Source organism: Dipodomys merriami, unplaced genomic scaffold (genome assembly GCF_024711535.1).
Source record: "Dipodomys merriami isolate MVZ:Mamm:240054 unplaced genomic scaffold, mDipMer1.0.p SCAF_25, whole genome shotgun sequence".
Classification (NCBI taxonomy): Eukaryota; Metazoa; Chordata; class Mammalia; order Rodentia; family Heteromyidae; genus Dipodomys; species Dipodomys merriami.
This window is the reverse complement of record NW_027203937.1, coordinates 18,227,135-18,245,853: the sequence shown is the minus strand read 5'-3', so window position 1 is coordinate 18,245,853 and position 18,719 is coordinate 18,227,135. Positions and strand designations below refer to the sequence as shown.

At 46.5% G+C, this 18,719-nt stretch overlaps 1 protein-coding gene across 4 annotated transcripts; it reads left to right on the top strand.

Annotated features, from left to right (window-relative positions):
• The first annotated feature begins 2,876 nt into the window (after positions 1-2,876).
• Positions 2,877-18,235, top strand: LOC138836436 (folate receptor alpha-like). Of its 4 annotated transcripts, none has more exons than XM_070035095.1 (5): positions 2,877-2,953; positions 11,806-11,972; positions 16,221-16,409; positions 16,541-16,676; positions 17,848-18,235. In XM_070035095.1, exons 1-5 carry the CDS (start codon positions 2,935-2,937, stop codon positions 18,126-18,128), a joined length of 792 nt encoding a protein of 263 aa, XP_069891196.1. In that variant the 5' UTR covers positions 2,877-2,934; the 3' UTR covers positions 18,129-18,235. The 4 variants fall into 4 exon arrangements, with proteins under 4 accessions (XP_069891196.1, XP_069891199.1, XP_069891197.1 ...); XM_070035098.1 differs by lacking the exon at positions 2,877-2,953 and adding an exon at positions 3,286-3,390; XM_070035096.1 differs by lacking the exon at positions 2,877-2,953 and adding an exon at positions 8,469-8,556.
• Positions 18,236-18,719: the final 484 nt, after the last annotated feature.

Here is an 18,719-nt window from a genome sequence, read left to right as displayed (position 1 = left end):
CCTCCTCCTCCTCCTCCTCCTCCTCCTCCTCCTCCTCTTCCTCCTCCTCTTCCTTCTCTTCTTCCTCCTCTTCCTTCTCTTCTTCCTCCTCCTCCTCTTCCTCTAATGCTTGGGCCTGAGCACTGTCCCTGAGCTTCTTTTGTTCAAGGTGAACACTCTACCACTTGAACCACAGCATCACTTCTGGCTTTTTCTATTGATGTGGTACTGAGGAATTGAATCCAGGGCTTCATTCATGCTAGACAAAGACTCTACTACTAAGTCACTTTCCCAGCCCAAGTTCTAGTTCTGAACCCAAGACTAGTTCTGAATCCCTCATTGTAAGGGATTTCAAAAAACCTTTGAGGGCTGGGAAGGTGGCTCAGTGGTAGAGTGCTTGCCTTGCATGTATGAGGCCCTGGATTTGATTCCTCAGCACCACATAAGCAAACAGAAAAAAGCTGGAAGTGATGCTGTGGTTCAAGTGATAGAGTGCTAGCCTTGAGCTGAAGAGCTGAGGGACAGCGCTCAGGCCCCACGACTGGACCAAAAAAAAAAAAAAAAAAAAAAAAACTTTGAATTTTATGCTGGGGCATAACACAATTCAAATGATTTTGTTGTTGTTGTTGGTGGTCGTGGGGCTTGAACTCTGGGCCTGAGCACTGTCCCTCAGCTCTTCAGCTCAAGGATAGCACTCTACCGCTTGAGCCACAGTGCCACTTCCGGCTTTTTTTCTTTTTGCTTATGTGGTGCTGAGGAATCGAACCCAGGGCCTCATGCATGCAAGGCAAGCACTCTACCACTGAGCCATCTTCCCAGCCCCTTATTCTGGGGGATAACACAATTCAAATGATTTTTTTTTTTTGTCAGTCGTGGGGCTTGAACTCTGGGCCTGGCCACTGTCCCTCAGCTCTTCAGCTCAAGGATAGCACTCTACCACTTGAGCTACAGTGCCACTTCCTGTTTTCTGGTGGCTTATTGGAGATAAGAGTTTCATGGACTTTCCTGCCTGGGCTGGCTTTGAACCTCGATCCTTAGATCTCAGCCTCCTGAGTAGCTAGGATTACAGGCATAAGCCACCGACGCCTGGCTTATGATAGTTTTAACACTCATTCTGGCTGGTATGAGCAGAAGTGATTGAGTATAAGAAGGAACTGGGTAAGGTTGATAAATAAGACAGCTATTTTCTATATCCAGGCCTGGTACAAGACTCTCAGGCCATACTACACCTCACCTTTTACTTGGTTGTCACTTTAATCATTCAGCTAATATTTACCAACATTCTCTATGTGCCAGGCACTATTCTAAGCACTCAGGATTACCAAATGAAATGCTGTTTGATACTTGACTTGTGGTGGGTAGAGAAAGCAAGGCAATCACATAAACACGCAGTCATGGCAGGTGTTGCCAAATGTGATAGGAAGAATCAAGCCAGGGAAGGAAAAGAGGGGCAGAGGTGAGGATGGACACAATGTCAGAGAGAGGGTGTCCAGGAAAAGTCATGAGATAAGACATAAACAAGTTTCCAAAGAAATGAGGAGGGAACCAAGTAAACATAGGAAGGAAGATTGGAGGCAGGAACTAGCATGACCTCCAGCTATGCTCACCCAGGTGCCAGATGCTCTGATTTTCTACAGTAGCTGCAGCACTGGGCTGTATATCCCAGCTTCTCTATCTCAGAAAATTGCTCCAACACTTACTTGCCAGGTCACAAACTGGAAGCCTGAGTTATTTTTGTCTAATATTTCTCCCCCCCTCCCAACACATCTAAAAAGTCTTCCAGTTGAAGGGATTTCATTCACTAAGATCACACTTCACAAAGAGGACAGTTTGAGAAATGAGTCATTAGGTAAATCTGTCATTGTGCAAACCCTATAGTATGTCCATAAACCCTGGCCAGTCAGGTCAACCAGTCCATGAGGGCTCTGGGTAAAAATCAAGAGATATGGCAAACGTGAGGTATATGAATCTGCTACAGGTATTGTTTGGCAACCATATTCTGATACTTTTTTTTTTTTTTGCTTTTGGTTATGGGGCTTGAATTCTGGGTTCGCCTTGAGCTGAAGAGCTAAGAGACAGCATCCAGACCCAGAGTTCAAGCTTTATAACTCTCTCTCTCTCTCTCTCTCTCACACACACACACACACACATGCACAAAGATAATGATGACTATCATTGTGAAGACTAAAAGGTGTTTGTGACTTTAAAACAAATTAAAACAAATTAGAATGTGAAAAAAAAAAGTTCACACCTGAAAGCAAGACCCTAGTGAAATTATTTTGTGACAGATCCCTGGAGCCAGGTTAGGGTAAACCTGGAGGAATGCTCGGGTAGTGAAGGTGCACAAGGCCTTCATCCCAAGCACATATACAGGTCTCCAGTGAGCCCTGTTAGCCAACAGAATGATGTTGGAGACCTTTACAAAGTCTAATAGGGACAGATAGTCCTGGGAAGCATTGACACTTAGATGAGAAACTCAAACAGAATTCCTAGATGGCTGAGGTAGAGGTTACGTGGAGTTGGGGCAGGAAATGAGACAAAAAACAAACAAACAAACTGGATCTGTAATCTTTAGGCTGCTGCCCTAGGGGCACCTGTCTAAGATCTTTTGTGCAGCTGAAGGAAGTCAGACTTAAGAGTCAGACTTCCGTGTGACATTTCCACTGCTGTGCAGCCAGTGGCAATATGAATGGCTGGTATGTGGGGCTGGCACTCACGAAAAGCTCAGGCTTCTCTTCCTTCCATACTGCCCCTCTCCCTGGCTCCCCATTAGTAGCTGAGTCTCACCCTAGAGTCTTACACTTTATACCTTCCTGTTAGTGCTGTCTGGTCACAGGGCAGCTTTGAGCTGTGTTGCAAGGTTGCAAAGATGCAATTTGCTGACAGTAAGTTTCCAGGCCTGGATCAGTCTGCGAGGAGTCTAGGGAGGATGCCTGATCTCTTCTGGATGGTCAGATGATCCTAGCATTGGGAGGTGAGGCGCAGAGGGGTGGGGGGAGCCTTTCACCACTACCTCCTCATTCACCACCTTCTCATTCAGAGCAGGTAGTGAGAATTCACAAGGGGCTGGGGTTCTCTTTAGGACAGAAAGTTGTGCTGGTTACTTTTACTGATGGGCTCTCAGGTTCAGAGGCCTGGCCCCAGGGGACAAATCTCATTCCTCCAGAGGAGTAGCCATACAGGCCAGTTAATGATCAGCCCCCAGGGTAGGGGCAGAGGAGGACAGGGCAGATCTCATTTAAAGAGGCCCCCATGTTCCGGCACTGCTAGGGAGCTGGCCAACCTTCCTTCTTCCACAAGCTGATTAAAAACAAGGACAGAGGTCTGAGATTCCAGAGGCCCTCTACCTGTTGAGGTGTGCAGAGGACATACTGTTCCCAGGGTGTCAGAAGATTAAAGCTCACTGCTGAGGTAATAGACAGGGAAGCAAGTTAGGACCCAGGTCCTTGCAGTTGCTCTCTTTGTAGGCCCTGAAGGGTCTTCTTCCTTTGCAGATTTTCTTCCAAAAATTTAACTACCTTCTCTGATTCCCTACCACTTCTTCCTCCTCTGGTCCAAACCTAAGGCATTCACCAGGGATTAGGACTGTGTCTTCCCTAAACCTCTACTGAGGTACATAGAGGGCCGACTCCCACATCCCCCAGCCTCAAGGCACCTGGAAATATAGCTTTTCATTTTCTTTTGCTAAAATCTGCTCCTTGTTCCTTTTTCTCACTAGTGGTGCCACTGTGTGTGTTGCGGGGGAGAGGGGATGCCTTGTGTCTTAGCCCAGGGTGGAGATGTGAAAGGAGTCTAAATTAACCTAGGATACCCAAGTGGGAAGTAAGTGGAAGAAGGGAGGGAAGGTTGGGCATTTCTAACAACTGAGGCTCTAGCCAAAATATTCAAGCCAAGTATGGTAACAATTGTGATAATTACAGATGTACACAGTATACATCTATAATCTCAGCATTTAATGTGTGTATGTGGGAAGCTGAAGCAGGAGGTCTGAGAGGTCAAGCCCAACTTTGAGTTATAGAGACTCTACCTCAAAAAAAAAACACACAAAAAAACCCCATTAAAATAACCAGGTGTCAGTGGCTCATGCATATAATCCTAGCTATTTAGGAGACTGAGATCTGAGGATCGTGGTTCAAAGCCTGTCTGAGCAGGAAAATTCTTGAGACCCTTATCTTCAATTAATCACCAAAAAGCTGGAAGTAGAGTTCTGGCTCTAGTGTTAGAGTTCTAGCTTGAGCAAAACAAAGCTCAAGGACAATGTCTAAGTTCTGAATTCAAACCCAAGGACTGGCATGGACACACAGAAAAACATTTAAACAGGGCCAGATGAGGTGGTAACATGTTTGTAATTCTAGCTATTCAGAAAGCAGAGATTATGAAAGATCATGGTTCTAGGCCAGCAAGGGCAAAAGAGTTTGTTAGACCCCATCACAACCAATAAAAAGCTGGGTACAAAGCCGGGTGCTGGTGGCTCACAATCATAATCCCAGCTACTCAGGAGGCTAAGATCTGGAGAGGTTCAAAGCCAGAGACAGGAAAAAAAATCCAGGAGATTCTTTTTTTAAATTGATTTACTTTATTGTTATTATAGAGGTGATGCACAGAGGGATTACAATTACATTAGCCAGGTAATGAGTACATTTCTTTTCCTACAATGTCTTCTGTTCCCTCATTCTCTTCTAATCCCTTCTTCCTGTCTCCACCCATGTGTATAGTTGAATACTTCAATGTCATCAGTGTCCAGTGAGCTCCACTACTGTACTTTTTCACCCTTATTACCTTGAATTCCGTACCCTCCCCGCCAACCAACCCAAAGATATATATATATATATATATATACACACACACACACACACACACACACACATATATATATACACACACTTGAATACACTATACATAAGGTAAAGAAGACAGACTCAGCCGGGCTCCAGTGGCTCATGCCTATAGTTGTAGCTACTCAGGATCTGAGGATCGTGATTCAAAGCCAGTCCAGGCAGGAAAGTTCATGAGACTCTTATCTCTAATTAATCACCAGAAAACTGGAAGTGGTGCTGTGGCTCAAATAGTAGAGTGCTAACCTTGAGCTGAAGAGCTCAGAGACAGTGCCCAGGCCCAGAGTTCAAGCCCCACTACTGACAAAACACAAACAAAGCCGGGTGCTGGTGGCTCACACCTATAATCCTAGCTACTCAGGAGGCTGAGATCTGAGGATCATGGTTCAAAACCAGCCTGGGCAGAAAAGTCCGTGAGATTCTTATCTCCAATAAACCACTAGAAAACTGGAAGTGGCGCAGTGGCTCAAGTGTGGAGTCATGACCAACAAACAAACAAACAAACAAAAGAAGACAGAAATATCAAAAACTAAAAACTTTAAAAAAGAGAGAAAGAAAAAAAAGAGATCTCTTGTTTTCATATCTTGAGTTCATTTTTGTATGTATGTATGTGTGTGTGTGTATATTTTTTTTTTTTTGGGGGGGGGGTCCGGTCATGGGGCCTGAACTCTGGGCCTGGGCGCTGTCCCTTAGCTCTTCAGCCCAAGGCTAGCGCTCTACCACTTGAGCCACAGCGCCACTCCCGGCTTTCTTCATTTTGCTTATGTGGTGCTGAGGAATCGAATACAGGGCCTCATGCATGCAAGGCAAGCGCTCTACCACTGAGCCGCCTTCCCAGCCCCTGTATATTATTTTATATAAATATGAAGAGGCACTTAGGATTGTGCCTTTGTGCTTTTTTTTTTTTTTTTTAGTCAGTTGTAGGGCTTAAACTCTGGGCTTGGGCACTATCTCTAAGCTCTTCAGCTCAAGTCTAGTGCTCTACCACTTGAACCATAGCGCCACTTCTGGTTTTCTGGTGGTTTATTGGAGATAAGAGTCTCATGGACTTACCTTGCCTGGGCTGGCTTTGAACTGTGATCCACAGATCTCAGCCACCTGAGTAGCTAGGATTATAGGTGTGAGCCCTATAGGTAGAGCCCTGCTATCTTTGTGTTTCTCTTCAGAATGTCCTCTTGCCGGGTATTGGTGGCTCAGGCCTGTAATCCTAACTACTCTTTTGGTCTCACTGTGTGTAAGTATCTAGAGTCCTGTGTAATTTATTGTATCCCAGTGTATTTTAGATCTAATTTCTGTATATCAGAGAGAACATGTGCCATTTTTCTCTCTAAGTTTGGTTTATCTCACTTAACATGATTTGTTCTAGTTCTACTATTTCCCTGCAAGTGACATTATTTTATCCTAATGGCTGTGTAAATTTCCACTGTGTTTAGGAACTATATCTTTTGGATCCACACATCTAGTGGATCTGGGCTGTTTCCCTATCTTGGCTATTAGGAATAGTACAGCAATGAAAGTGGTTGTGCAGGCGTCTTTTTTTGGTCGTAGGCTTGAACTCTGGGCCTGGGTGCTATCCCTGAGCCCTTCAGCTCAAGCTAGTGCTCTACCACTTGAGCACAGTGCCACTTCTGGCTTTTTCTGCTTTTGTAGAACTGAGGAATCAAACCAGGGCTTCATGTATGCTACACAAGCACTCTACCACTGGGCCATATTCCCAGCCCTCTCCTACTTTCTGTCTCTCTGTCTCTGTCTCTCTGACTCTCTCTGTCTCTCTGTCTCTGTCTCTCTCTGTCTCTCTGTCTCTGTCTCTCTCTGTCTCTCTGTCTCTGTCTCTCTCTCTCTCTCAGAACTTTCATAGTTTTTGAGATCCAAGAGCCTCTTAACTTCAATTAACCAGCAAAAATCCAGAAATGGTAGATGTGGTAGAGCACTAGCCTAGAGGCAAGGGAAGCTTAGGGAAGAATGGGAGACCATGAATTCAAGCCACAGTACCAACACACACACACACACACACACACACACACACACACACACACTCACACACACACACACACACACACACACACACGGTAGGTATAGTGGCATGTACCTGCCATCCCACATACTTGGGAGGATACATAGGAGAAGGGGGATGAGGGGTGGAATCCAGGCAGGTCTAGGCATAAATAGGAGACCCCACTGACAAATAGCTAAAACAAAAAGGGCTGGAGGGCATGAAGGGGTAGAGTGCCTGTCGAGTAGTGCAAAACCGTGAGTTCAAAGCCCAGTATTGCCAAAACAAACAGATTCAAATGTCTAGCTGGATATGGGTGACATGTGGGCTGGAGAAGTTAGAGGGTGGGGGACCTACAAGTTGGGGACATAGGGGCTCCTTATTCCCCAGCACTGACCCTGACATTGGGATGACTTTGGTTCCCTGAGTCTCCCTCTCATCTTTGTGGCAGAAGAGAGATGGTGGAAATGGACTAGATTGTCCTGAAGGATCTCAGCAGATTAAGCTGCAAGTTTTTTTTTTCCTTGCAGTCCTGGGGCTTGAACTTAGGGCTTGAGCATTGTCCCTGAGCTGCTGCTGCTTTTTTTTTGTTGTTGTTGTTGGTCATAGGGTTTGAACTCTGGGCCTGGATGCTGTCCCTCAGCTCTTCAGCTCAAGGCCAGCACTCTATCACTGGAGCCACAGAGCCACTTCTAGTTTTCTACTGGTTCATTAGAGATTAGAGTCTCCTGGACATTCTTGTCCAGGCTGACTTTGATCCTTGATCCTCAGATTTCAGCCTCCTGAGTAGCTAGGATTACAGGCGTGAGCCACCAGTGCCCAGCCCCTGAGCTTCTTTTGCTCAAGGCTAGTACTCTACCACTTGAGCCACAGTGCCACTTCTCGCTTTTTCTGTTTATGTGGTACTGAGGAATCGAATCCAGAGCTTCATGCATGCTAGGCAAACACTATACCATTAAGCCACATTCCCAGCCCTGCTTTTGTTATTTTTTCCCATTAAGATTTTGTAATTGGGCTGGGAAGTTGGCTCAGTGGTAGAGTGCTTGCCTTGCATGCATGAGGCCCTGGGTTCGATTCCTCAGTACCACATAAGCAGAAAAAGTCAGAAGTGGCCCTGTGGCTCAAGTGGTAGAGCGCTAGCCTTGAGCTGAAGAGCTGAGGGACAGTGCCCAGCCCAGAGTTCAGGCCCCACTACCGACCAAAAAAAAAAAAATCTTGTAATTATGTCTGGAGTTGTCTGGACTGCAGTCTTCTTATTTATGCTCCTACACAGCTGGGATGACAAAGCAGGTGTCACTGCACCCAGCTTTTTATTGCTTGAGATAGGAGCAGAGAGGGTTGATATTTTTCCCTGGCTTGATGCAAACTTAGATCCTAGCTATCTCTATTTATCAGGGAGTTAGGATTATAGGTAAGTAGCTCCTGTAACAAGTATAAGCCACACTTGGCTTTTTTATTTTTTTAATTTCAGTGCTATTAATGGAATCAAGGGCCTTACATCGGTCAAACATGCACTCTGCTGCTAAGTTTTACCCCTAGCCCAAGCTTGTATTAATCTACCCTTTCCAGGCCTGCAATAATTAATAGCTGAGTGGCCTTTGCCCAATCTCAGGCCTCATTCCTGGGCTCCATTCCCACTGCCCGTCTCCTAGGCCACTAAATCTCACTGTCTGTTACACTAAAGCTCCAAAGGAGAGCGTACAAGAGATCAGAAGCCAGAGCCAGTCTGAGAGCCGCCTCCTGTCCCAGGTATGCAACTTGCCCCCGCCCCCCCATCAGAGGCCACACGATAGTACTTAAAATTCCTACTAGAGAATGTGCCTGAACAGAGAGTGACCTCTGCTTGCTGACCACCAGGGAATCCAGAGGTGGAGACTGAGGCCCAGATTAGAGCAAAGCTAAACAAGTTAGTGTCCATCGCTGAACCAGAACCTATAGGGCACCTGCCCTTCGGTTCAGCATTGAGTTCTGAGCTCTCCTACTTTGGCCCTTAGACTGGGTAGAGTGGGGGTGGGGGTAGGCTGTGATGGTTGGTAGGAAATGTTATGGCTAAATCAAGAACTGAAGGTGAGACTTGGAATTTAGAGCCTGGAAGGCTATTTATTTGGTGGTGTTTTCTTTCCTATACTTAATTCTTAGACAAACAGCCTGAAGACAGTTTGTGCCTATTTCCCCCAGGATCTGAGGCAGCTGTAATCACAGGCCAAACCTATGCCTTCAGCATCTAGGCTCTGTGGTTCACCTCCCTGCCCCTAACCAGAACTGAGCCATATTTAGTGTTTCAAGAGTACAGATTTCCGTGCCCCACCCTGAAAATTAATGAGTGGGTGAGAGGAGACAGGATTGGGTTCTGGAATGAATGATTGATTGTTGAATGAAAGAATGAATGGAGAAACGCTTCAATAAATAGAAGAGCAGTGGAGCAGAAAAGAGAACTGAGTAAGAATTCAATTCCAAGCTTAAGTGATGCTGTTTAGAGATCACACCCCCAGCTCAGGCCTTGGCAAGAGCTCTGTCAGGACACCCAGGTTTCTGGGGAAATGGGGGACACGAGGGTACATTTACTTTATTGATTAGCATGTAGAAAATGGGTTTGAAAACAGACATGACAGGACTTGTGGGAAATGAATTTGGAGCATTGCATGAGGTCCCAGAAGACCTCTTGACATTCTTGTGACTAAGGGAAGCCAGCTCTGATATGGAGACTCTGATATGGAGGCCCCAGGATTGACCAAGCTGTCTGTGACATCCCCAGGTCACAGGGGAGGGGCCAACTGGACTAGCTTAAGTGACCAGCTGGAAGAAGCTCAGTGATAGGGCCTAGCATCAATGACTCTTATAACCAGATCCCACCTGGCCCACCCTGAACCAATAGATTCAGACCCCCCCTCTCTGAGCCACCTCTTAACCTGAACTAGTGAGAAACTTTTGGACTATTTTAACTATGTTGAACTTCTAATCACATGCCTCTAATCCTTATTTAACCTAAGGCCAAAGTCTGCTACTTGAGAGACAGAAGATAGCCAAAGATGAGTTTAAAGTTGTAATCTCCTTCTCTGTTGTATTTATTTGCTAATAAACTTTCCTAGTTCCTGTTTTGCCTAAATTCTCACAAGTGCCCAGACTGTTGATTAGCAACACCAACCAAATTACATCTTGACTATAATCCCAGCTACATAAGGAAGATTTCTTAAACCCAAGAGTGAGAAAAGCTCAGACAGCAGTGACTCTCAGTCATCAAATCTCTGTAGACATTCAGCTTAAGGTAAGGCATTTCTGTAAACTTGAGATGCTGGTCCTGGGGCTTGAACTCAGGGGCTAGGCACTATCACTGAGCTTCCTTTTGCTCAGAGCATGGGAGCCACAGCTCCACTTTTGGCTTTTTTGGTAGTTTATTGGAGATAAGAGTCATACAAACTTTATGGACTTGGCTGGCTTTGAACTGTGATCCTCACATCTCAGCCTCTAACTGGCATGAGCTACCAATGCCTTACTTCTATAAATGTTTACGATGCCATTTGGGACCCCCTCCCCCACCAAAAAGTCTAAGGGTTTGGGCTGGGGAGGTGGCTCAGTGGTAGAGTACTTGCCTTGCATGTATGAGGCCCTGGGTTCGATTCCTCAGCACTACATAAGCAGAAAAAGCCGGAAGTGGCACTGTGGCTCCAGTAGTAGAGTGCTAGCCTTGAGCTGAAGAGCTGAGGGACAGCGCCCAGGCCCAGAGTTCAGGCCCCATGACTGGCAAAAAAAAAAAAAAAAAGAAAGAAAAGAAAAAGAAAAATCTAAGGGTTCAACTTAGGGCCTTATGCACTTGACTTTTTTCCTCTAAAGCCTGGCACTCTACCACTTGAGCTAATGCCTCTATTTCTGGCTATTTGCTGGTATATTGGTGAGAAGTCTTGCCAATCTGTCTGCCTGGGCTAGTTTTCAACCTCGATTCCCAATATATAATATATCATAATATATATATATATATATATATATATAAAATCATCCTCTTGATTATTATATCCTTGAGCCACTTTTGTGTGCCCAGCTGTGGCTAAAAATCTTATTTATTTTGTTTGTGACCAGGATGCAAGTTAGGTATCTGATGCATCTGCTCATTGGGTAGCTCTCTTTTACCTGAGCCATCCAATCCCTTAATTTTTTTTTTTTTTTTTGGTACTAGGGTTTGAACTCAGGGCTCCAAGTTTGGCTGTTTGCTTGGCTTCAGCTAAAGGACTTGGCTCTCCCCTCTTGGCCCAATCATTTTATGTATCTAAAGATGGAGTATGAAGGATTGTCCCAGGTCCATACAGACGTCGTGGGGCCTGAACTCTGGGCCTGGGCGCTGTCCCTCAGCTCTTCAGCTCAAGGCTAGTGCTCTACCACTTGAGCCACAGCGCCATTTCTGGCTTTTTTTGCTTATGTAGTGCTGAGGAATCGAACCCAGGGCCTCATGCATGCAAGGCAAGCACTCTACCACTGAGCCACCTTCCCATTCTCCCTAAGTTTATTTTGCACAAAGCTAGTGCTCTACAACTTGAGCCATATTGCCACTTTCGGCTTATTCTGAATAGTCTGTTGGAGATAAGCGTCTCTTAGCCTTCCCTCACCAGGCTCTAAATTGTGATCTTCAGATCTCAGCCAGTCTCCTGAATTGCTAGGATTACAGGTTTGAGCTGTGTCTGGCTCTACTATTAAAGGCCAGTCTGGATTGCCGATCTTGTCTCAAAAACTCAAGTTTTCCCGCCTCCAATTTCCAAGTGCTGAGATTAAGTTGTGTAGCACTACTTAACAAATCTTGACTTTGAGTTGTATCTCTTGACCCTGAAAAGTCAGCTTGGGATTTGAGTGGTTGCACGCGGTGTCTGATGGGTCTCTCACTGGGTCTGGGGAGACTGCCCGGAAGGTGGAAGCACGTGATGTACCAGCCGAGGCTCCGCCTCCTGGAGCTGAGCCCGGGTTCCACCTTTAATTCTTTGAGAGTGACCAAAGCTCTTCCTTCGCGTACAGACATGGCCAGGCACATGAGCACACAGCTGCTGCTCCTGCTGGTATACGGGGCCTTATGTGCAGCCCTTCCCACAACTCCTCCAGGCAAGCCTCATCCTCTCTCTGTCTGTATCGACGCCAAACACCACAAGGAAAAGCCAGGCCCTGAAGACAACTTGCATGGTCAGGTAGGTCTGGGGGTGATGATTGCCTGACTCAGGAAGATGAGGTCAGCAGATGGGAGTGTCTAGCCCCACTCTGTTTGGGTACACCTTTGGTTTGCTCAAATGTGTGCTATAGTCTCACTCCCATGGTGTCTATTGTAATGGCTACAGCTCCTTCTTGGGTACTTGTTGATTTTCCTCGAAGCAAAAATAAGGAAGCTGGCACAGAGGAGCGTAGAAACAGACTTTAAGAACCATCCTTGGGGGTGGGTTGGATTTGGATTTGGGGGTTTTTCAATTGGGGAACAACAGCTCCAAGGATCCAAGAGGAAAATGGACACTGCACACAGTGGGACCTTTCTACCCACAAGGCCCAGCCTGGGCAAGGTGGTCCCCCTCCTGCCGCCCAAGACTAGCTGCCAAACACTTGGACTCAAGAATCTGGCAAACGAGCTGGGCGCTGGTGGCTCACGCCTGTAATCCTAGCTACTCAGGAGGCTGAGATCTGAGGATCGCGGTTCAAAGCCAGCCCGGGCAGGAGAGACCGTGAGACTCCTATCTCCAATAAACCACCAGAAAACCGGAAGTGGCGCTGTAGCTCAAGTGGTAGAGTGCTCGCCTTGAGCTGAAGAGCTGTGGGACAGCGCCCAGGCCCAGAGTTCAAGCCCCACGACCGACAAAAAAAAAAAAAAAAAAAAAAAAGAATCTGGCAAACGTTTGGACCAGAAGTCTCTCTTGTAACAGTTTTGTTACAAGCCCTTTAATATATTCAATTGAACTAAATATTTAATAGAAATCAATATGATGTAATAATTATAAGGAAAAAACAACCACCCAGGAGGTCAAGGAAGAAGGATTGTTTGAATCCAGGAATTGAAGGCCAAGATGGGCCACATTAGAGGGGCTCCCTTAAAATTGCTGCTGATCTGGGGTTTGTACTCTGGGTCTTGAACTTGTTAGGACCCCAGGTGTTTTGTGTGGTGTGTGTGTGTGTGTGTCTTGTCACTGTCCCTTAGTTTTTCTTGCTCAAGGCTGTTGAAAACCTCCACATCCCCTTAACCCGCTGCGAATGGAACCAAGGCAGTAATTGAGACAGCACTGTGGAATTGAGGTTTGGGGTACCAGGAGACCTGTAGCCTTCTCCCAGCTTCAGATCCCTAGGTTTCATTCATCAAGGTTGGTTTTCTATAGGGAAGTATGTGCAGAAAGCAAGGGGTAAACATCAACAGTTGACAATATTTTGTAAACAAGTGGTAGGCGACTTCTTTATTTTGGGAATGATTACTAAATGGTGTACAGCATAAACCTTGCATAAACCTTACTCTATCCCAGGCTCCCTTGCAGTTTAGAATAGAAATCTGAATTCCCAGGCTGGCTTAGTGGTAGAGTAATTGCCTAGCATATATGAAGCCCAGGGTTCAATTCCTCAGTACCACACACACAGAAAAACCCAGAAGTCGTGCTGTGCTTCAAGTGGTAGAGTGCTAATCTTGAGCAAAAGAAGCTTAGGGACAGTGCTTAGGCCCTGAGCTCAAGCCCCAGGACTGGAAAAAAAAGAAAAGAAAAGAAAAAGAAATCTGAATTCCTGTTAAGCTAGGACTGATTGACCTTTCCATGAAACTTTCAGTATATGGAGAATGTTGGGAGAAGGCCTTCCAAACTCCCAGTTCTTTCTCATGTCTGCCAGCTTGGCTTTTAGGGCTCTCACACAGGCTAGCACTCTTCCACTTCAGTCACAGCTCCATTTCCGGCCTTTTGGTGTTTAGTAGGAGATGAGAATATCATGGACTTTTCCTGCCTGGTCTAGCTTGCTTTGAACCATTATCCTCAGATCTAAGCCTCCTGAGTAGCTAGGATTACAGGCATGAGCCACCAGAGCCCAGCCAGTCTTTATTTATTAAAAAATTTTTTTTGGGGGGGGGTTCAGTTGTGGGGCCTGAACTCTGGGCCTGGGCGCTGTCCCTCAGCTCTTCAGCTCAAGGCTAGCACTCTACCAATTGAGCCACAACGCCACTTCCGGCTTTTTTCTTTTTGCTTATGTGGTGCTGAGGAATCGAACTCAGGGCCTCATGCATGCAAGGCAAGCACTCTACCACTGAGCCACCTTCCCAGCCCATCCAGTCTTTATTTTTTAAAACTGCATTTTGCTTTATAATAATTATTTTCTGGGGGGGGCGGGGGGGGAGGCTGGGAAGAGATGTGAAGGGTAAACAAAGGAGGAGGCTGCAATGCTTGATAAGAAATGTACTCATTATCTTGCCCATGTAATTGTAACCCCTCTGTACAGTATGTTCACAAAAAATAAAAATTAAAATTAAAAAAAATAAAAAAATAATTATTTGCTTTATAAGTTTCAGGCCCAGGGTCTAGGCACTGTCCCTGAGCTTCTTTGTTCAAGCTAGTGCTCTATCACTTGAGCTACAGCTCTACTTACAGCTTTTTTGGTGGTTAATTGGAGATAAGAGTCTCCTGGACTTTGCTGCCCAGTCTGGCTTTAAACTGTGAGCCTCAGATCTCAACCTCCTGAATAGCTAGGATTACAGCCATGAGTCACCAGTGCTTGACTAATAAAAGTATGTATTTTTTTTTTTTTTTTTTTTTGTCGGTCGTGGGGCTTGAACTCTGGGCCTGAGCGCTGTCCCTCAGCTCTTCAGCTCAAGGCGAGCGCTCTACCACTTGAGCTACAGCGCCACTTCCGGTTTTCTGGTGGTTTATTGGAGATAGGAGTCTCAAGGTCTCTCCTGCCCGGGCTGGCTTTGAACCGCGATCCTCAGATCTCAGCCTCCTGAGTAGCTAGGATTACAGGCGTGAGCCACCAGCGCCCGGCAAAAGTATGTATTTTTGTGTGCTGGTACAGGCACTTGAACTCAGGGCCTTGAAGGCTCTTGCTCTGTTTTTTTTTTTTGGTCAGAACCACACTTAGTTTGTCACCTCCTCAGGGAAGCTTAGACTGGTCATTCTATGATACTGCAAGTCTCCCTCCCTCTCTCTCCCTCTCCCTCCCTCTGCTTTTTTTTTTCCTTCAGAATTATCATGTGATAAGTATTGATCATGTATCAACGTTTCCAATCCCTAGAAAAGTACTTGGGTTACAGTATGGGGGAGCTTGATAAAGATGCGGGAATGCCTGTCATCTCAGCCACTTGAGAGGTAGACATAGGATCACAGTTTGATGAGCCCAAGGAAAAAGCTAGACTCCATCTCAATGACTAAACTGGGCATGGTGGTGTGCATAAGTAATCCCAGCTATGCGGGGGCATAGGTAGATGTTTGTGATATGAGGCCAACATTAGGTGAAACACAACTAAAGTAAAAACTGGACTGGGAGTGGGGTGCTGGTGGCTCATGCCTGTAATACTAGCTACTCAGGAGGCTGAGTGGAGGATCATAGATCAAAGCCAGCTTGGGCAGGAAAGGCTATAAGACTCTAATCTCCAATGAATCACCTTAAAAAATGGAAGTGGAAACTCATGCACCGGTTGCTCACGCCTGTCATCCTAGCTACTAAGGAGGCTGAGATCTGAGGATCGTGGTTCAAAGCCAGAGTAGGCAGGAAAGTCCATGAGACTCTTATCTCTAATTAACCACCAGAAAACCAAGTGGCACTGTGTCTCAAGTGGTAGAGCAGTTGCCTTGAGCTGAAGAATGCAGGGACAGGACCTAGGCCCAGAGTTCAAGCCCCATGACCAAAAAAAAAAAAAAAAAAGTGGAGCTATGGCTCAAAGTGCTAGAGCACTAGCATTGAGCAAAAAAGCTTAGGAATAGCACTCAGGCTCTTGAGTTCAAGCCCCACAACTGACAAAAAAGAAGGGGAAGTGGTTGGGACTATGGCTTGGAGGTAGAGTGTTTGCCTAGCATGCATGAAGCCCTGGGCACATGTAGAAGCAGAAAAAGTCACAAGTGGTGCTGTGGCTCAAGTGGTAGAGCGCTAGCCTTGAGCTAAAGAAGCTCAGGGACAGTCCCCAGGCCCTGAGTTCAGGCCCCATGTCTGAAAATATATATATAAAAAAGGGGGAGACTGAGAATATGACTCACGATAGATGCCTAGCAAGCATGAGGGTGAAATACTAAACTTTGTAAAGTCTATTCTGTTGGGGTCCCACAGCCTGAGGCTCCTTCCCAACGCAGCCTCATAGCAAGTATTTCCCAGGATACCTTTGACTGGTAGGGAATCAGATTCCAAAGGAGGGGGATGGAGGGAGGGGGCTTTTTGGAATATTCTGGTTTTGTTGGCCATGGACTCAGTGTCCTGTCTTTCTCCCCGCCATGCAGTGCAGTCCCTGGAAGAAGAATTCCTGTTGCACCAGCAACACCAGCCAGGAAGCACATAAGGACGTGTCCTACCTTTATAGTTTCAACTGGAACCACTGTGGCGAGATGACACCCTCCTGCAAACGGCATTTCATCCAGGACACCTGCCTCTATGAGTGCTCCCCTAACTTGGGGCCCTGGATCCGGCAGGTATGAGTACCCTGCTCCGCTGAACTAGCAGAAGAACTGAGCTTGCCAGACATCGCTGTGGGATATGCCTCTAGCATTGGTTTTGTTGAGGCTGAGGTGGTGAGCTGAGTTCTTCATCATAAACCTCACAGGTTAACCAAAGCTGGCGCAAAGAGCGGTTCCTGGATGTGCCATTATGCAAAGAGGACTGTCAGCGCTGGTGGGAGGACTGTCGGACCTCCTTCACCTGCAAGAGCAATTGGCACAAGGGCTGGAACTGGACCTCAGGTGAGGGATGGAGGGAAGGGATCTGGAGGTGGCAGTGGATGTGGGGGTGCAGAAGCATATAGTTTTTAGGGCTAGGGACAAGCATAGACAATTCTAGGCTCAGAGCCAGCACTGGTGGCTCACAATTGTAATCCTATAGCTACTCAGGAGGCTGAGATCTGAAGATCACAGTTTGAAGCCAGCCTAGATAGGAAAGACCATGAGAGTTTTAAATTTATTTATTTTTTTGCCAATCCTGGGGCTTGAACTCAGCCTGGACACTGTCCCTGAGCTGCTTTTGCTCAAGGCTAGCACTCTACCACTTGAGCCACAGTGCCACTTCTGGCTTTTTCTGTTTATGTGGTACGAGAAATCAAACCCAGGGCTTCATGCATGCTAGACAAGTACTCTACCACTAAGCCACACACATTTCCAGCCTCTCCATGAGACTCTTTTTTTTTTTTTTTAATTGTGAAAGTACTGTACAGAGGGGTTACAATTACATGAGCAAAATAATGAGTACATTTCCTATCAAGCATTGTAGCCTCCTCCTTTGTTTCCCCTTCCCATCCCTTCCCATCCTCCCCTCGCCCCCCACCCAATCCTCCCCTCCACCCTCGCACCAAAGTTGTAAAGTTCATGTTCGACATAACGACTTGTACATCTCATTGTTGCAATGGGTCCACCTGTATCCCTATTTAAACGATTTGTTTTTCCCCTTCCCCTCCACAAATCCATGAGACTCTTATCTCCAATTAATCACAGAAAAAGCCAGAAGTGGTGCTATGGCTCAAGTGGTAGAGTACTAGCCTTGAGCAAAAAAGAGTTCAGGGACAGTGCCCAAGCCCAAAGTTCAAGCCCCAGGCTGGCACACACACAAAAAATGTTCTAGGCTCATGGCTAAAACTACTGTCTGGCCGGGCGCTGGTGGCTCACACCTGTAATCCTAGCTACTCAGGCGGCTGAGATCTGAGGATCGCGGTTCAAAGCCAGCCCGGGCAGGAAAGACGGTGAGACTCTTATCTCCAATAAACCACCAGAAAACCGGAAGTGGCGCTGTAGCTCAAGTGGTAGAGCGCTCGCCTTGAGCTGAAGAGCTGAGGGACAGCACTCAGGCCCAGAGTTCAAGCCCCACGACCGACAAAAAAAACAAAACAAAACAAAAAACTACTGTCTGCCATACTTCACACAGGGTATAACCAGTGCCCCATCGGAGCTGCCTGCCACCCCTTCCACTTCTACTTCCCCACACCTGCTGCTCTGTGTGAAGAGATCTGGAGTCACTCTTACAAAGTGAGCAACTACAGCCGGGGGAGTGGCCGATGCATCCAAATGTGGTTTGATCCAGCCCAGGGCAACCCCAATGAGGAGGTGGCAAGGTTATATGCTCAGGCCATGAGTGGGGCTGGGCATCCTGGAGCCTGGCCTTTCCTGCTCAGCCTGGCCCTGGCTCTGCTCTGGCTGCTCAGCTGAATCCCCTTTACCCTGGGTGCCCCGCTTAGTTCCCCAGCCCTCAGCTCTTCTGAGCTGCTCTGTGGTGGGAAATCCAACAGCAGTTTCAATAAACTAGACATTCCACATGTGTCTTGTGAGTTACTTGGGGGGTAAATGGGAAGGTAATGGCTTAGCTTCCCCATTTTCCTCTATTGAAGCCAGTTACACTTGGCTAGTTCTCAGCTCTGCCGCTCTGACACTTACTGAGAGCTAGTAAGATACTTCTCAGAGTTCTCAATTTCATTTTTCTATAGCTTTTTTTTTTTTTTTGGTCAGTCCTGGGGCTTGAACTCTGGGCCTGGGCACTGTTCCTGAGCTTCTTTTGCTCAAGGCTAGCCTTCTACCACTTGAGCCACAGTGCCACTTCTGGCTTTCCTGTTTATGTGGTACTGAGGAATTGAACCCAGGGCCTCATGCATGCTAGGCAAGCACTACCACTAAGCCACATTCCCAGCCCTCCCTATAGTCATACCTAGGAAAGTGGGGTTATAGTTATATAAGTCAGAAAAAGAGTGTATTTCTGCGGCTGGGAATGTGGCTTAGTTGTAGAGTGCTTGCCTTTCATGCATG

What these genes read in the sequence shown, in the direction of transcription:
- LOC138836436 (XM_070035095.1), top strand. An exon ending in TGGGGCCCTGGATCCGGCAG is followed by an intron (nt 16,410 to 16,540) that starts GTATGAGTACCC and finishes TAAACCTCACAG; the next exon opens with GTTAACCAAAGCTGGCGCAA. An exon ending in GGGCTGGAACTGGACCTCAG is followed by an intron (nt 16,677 to 17,847) that starts GTGAGGGATGGA and finishes TACTTCACACAG; the next exon opens with GGTATAACCAGTGCCCCATC.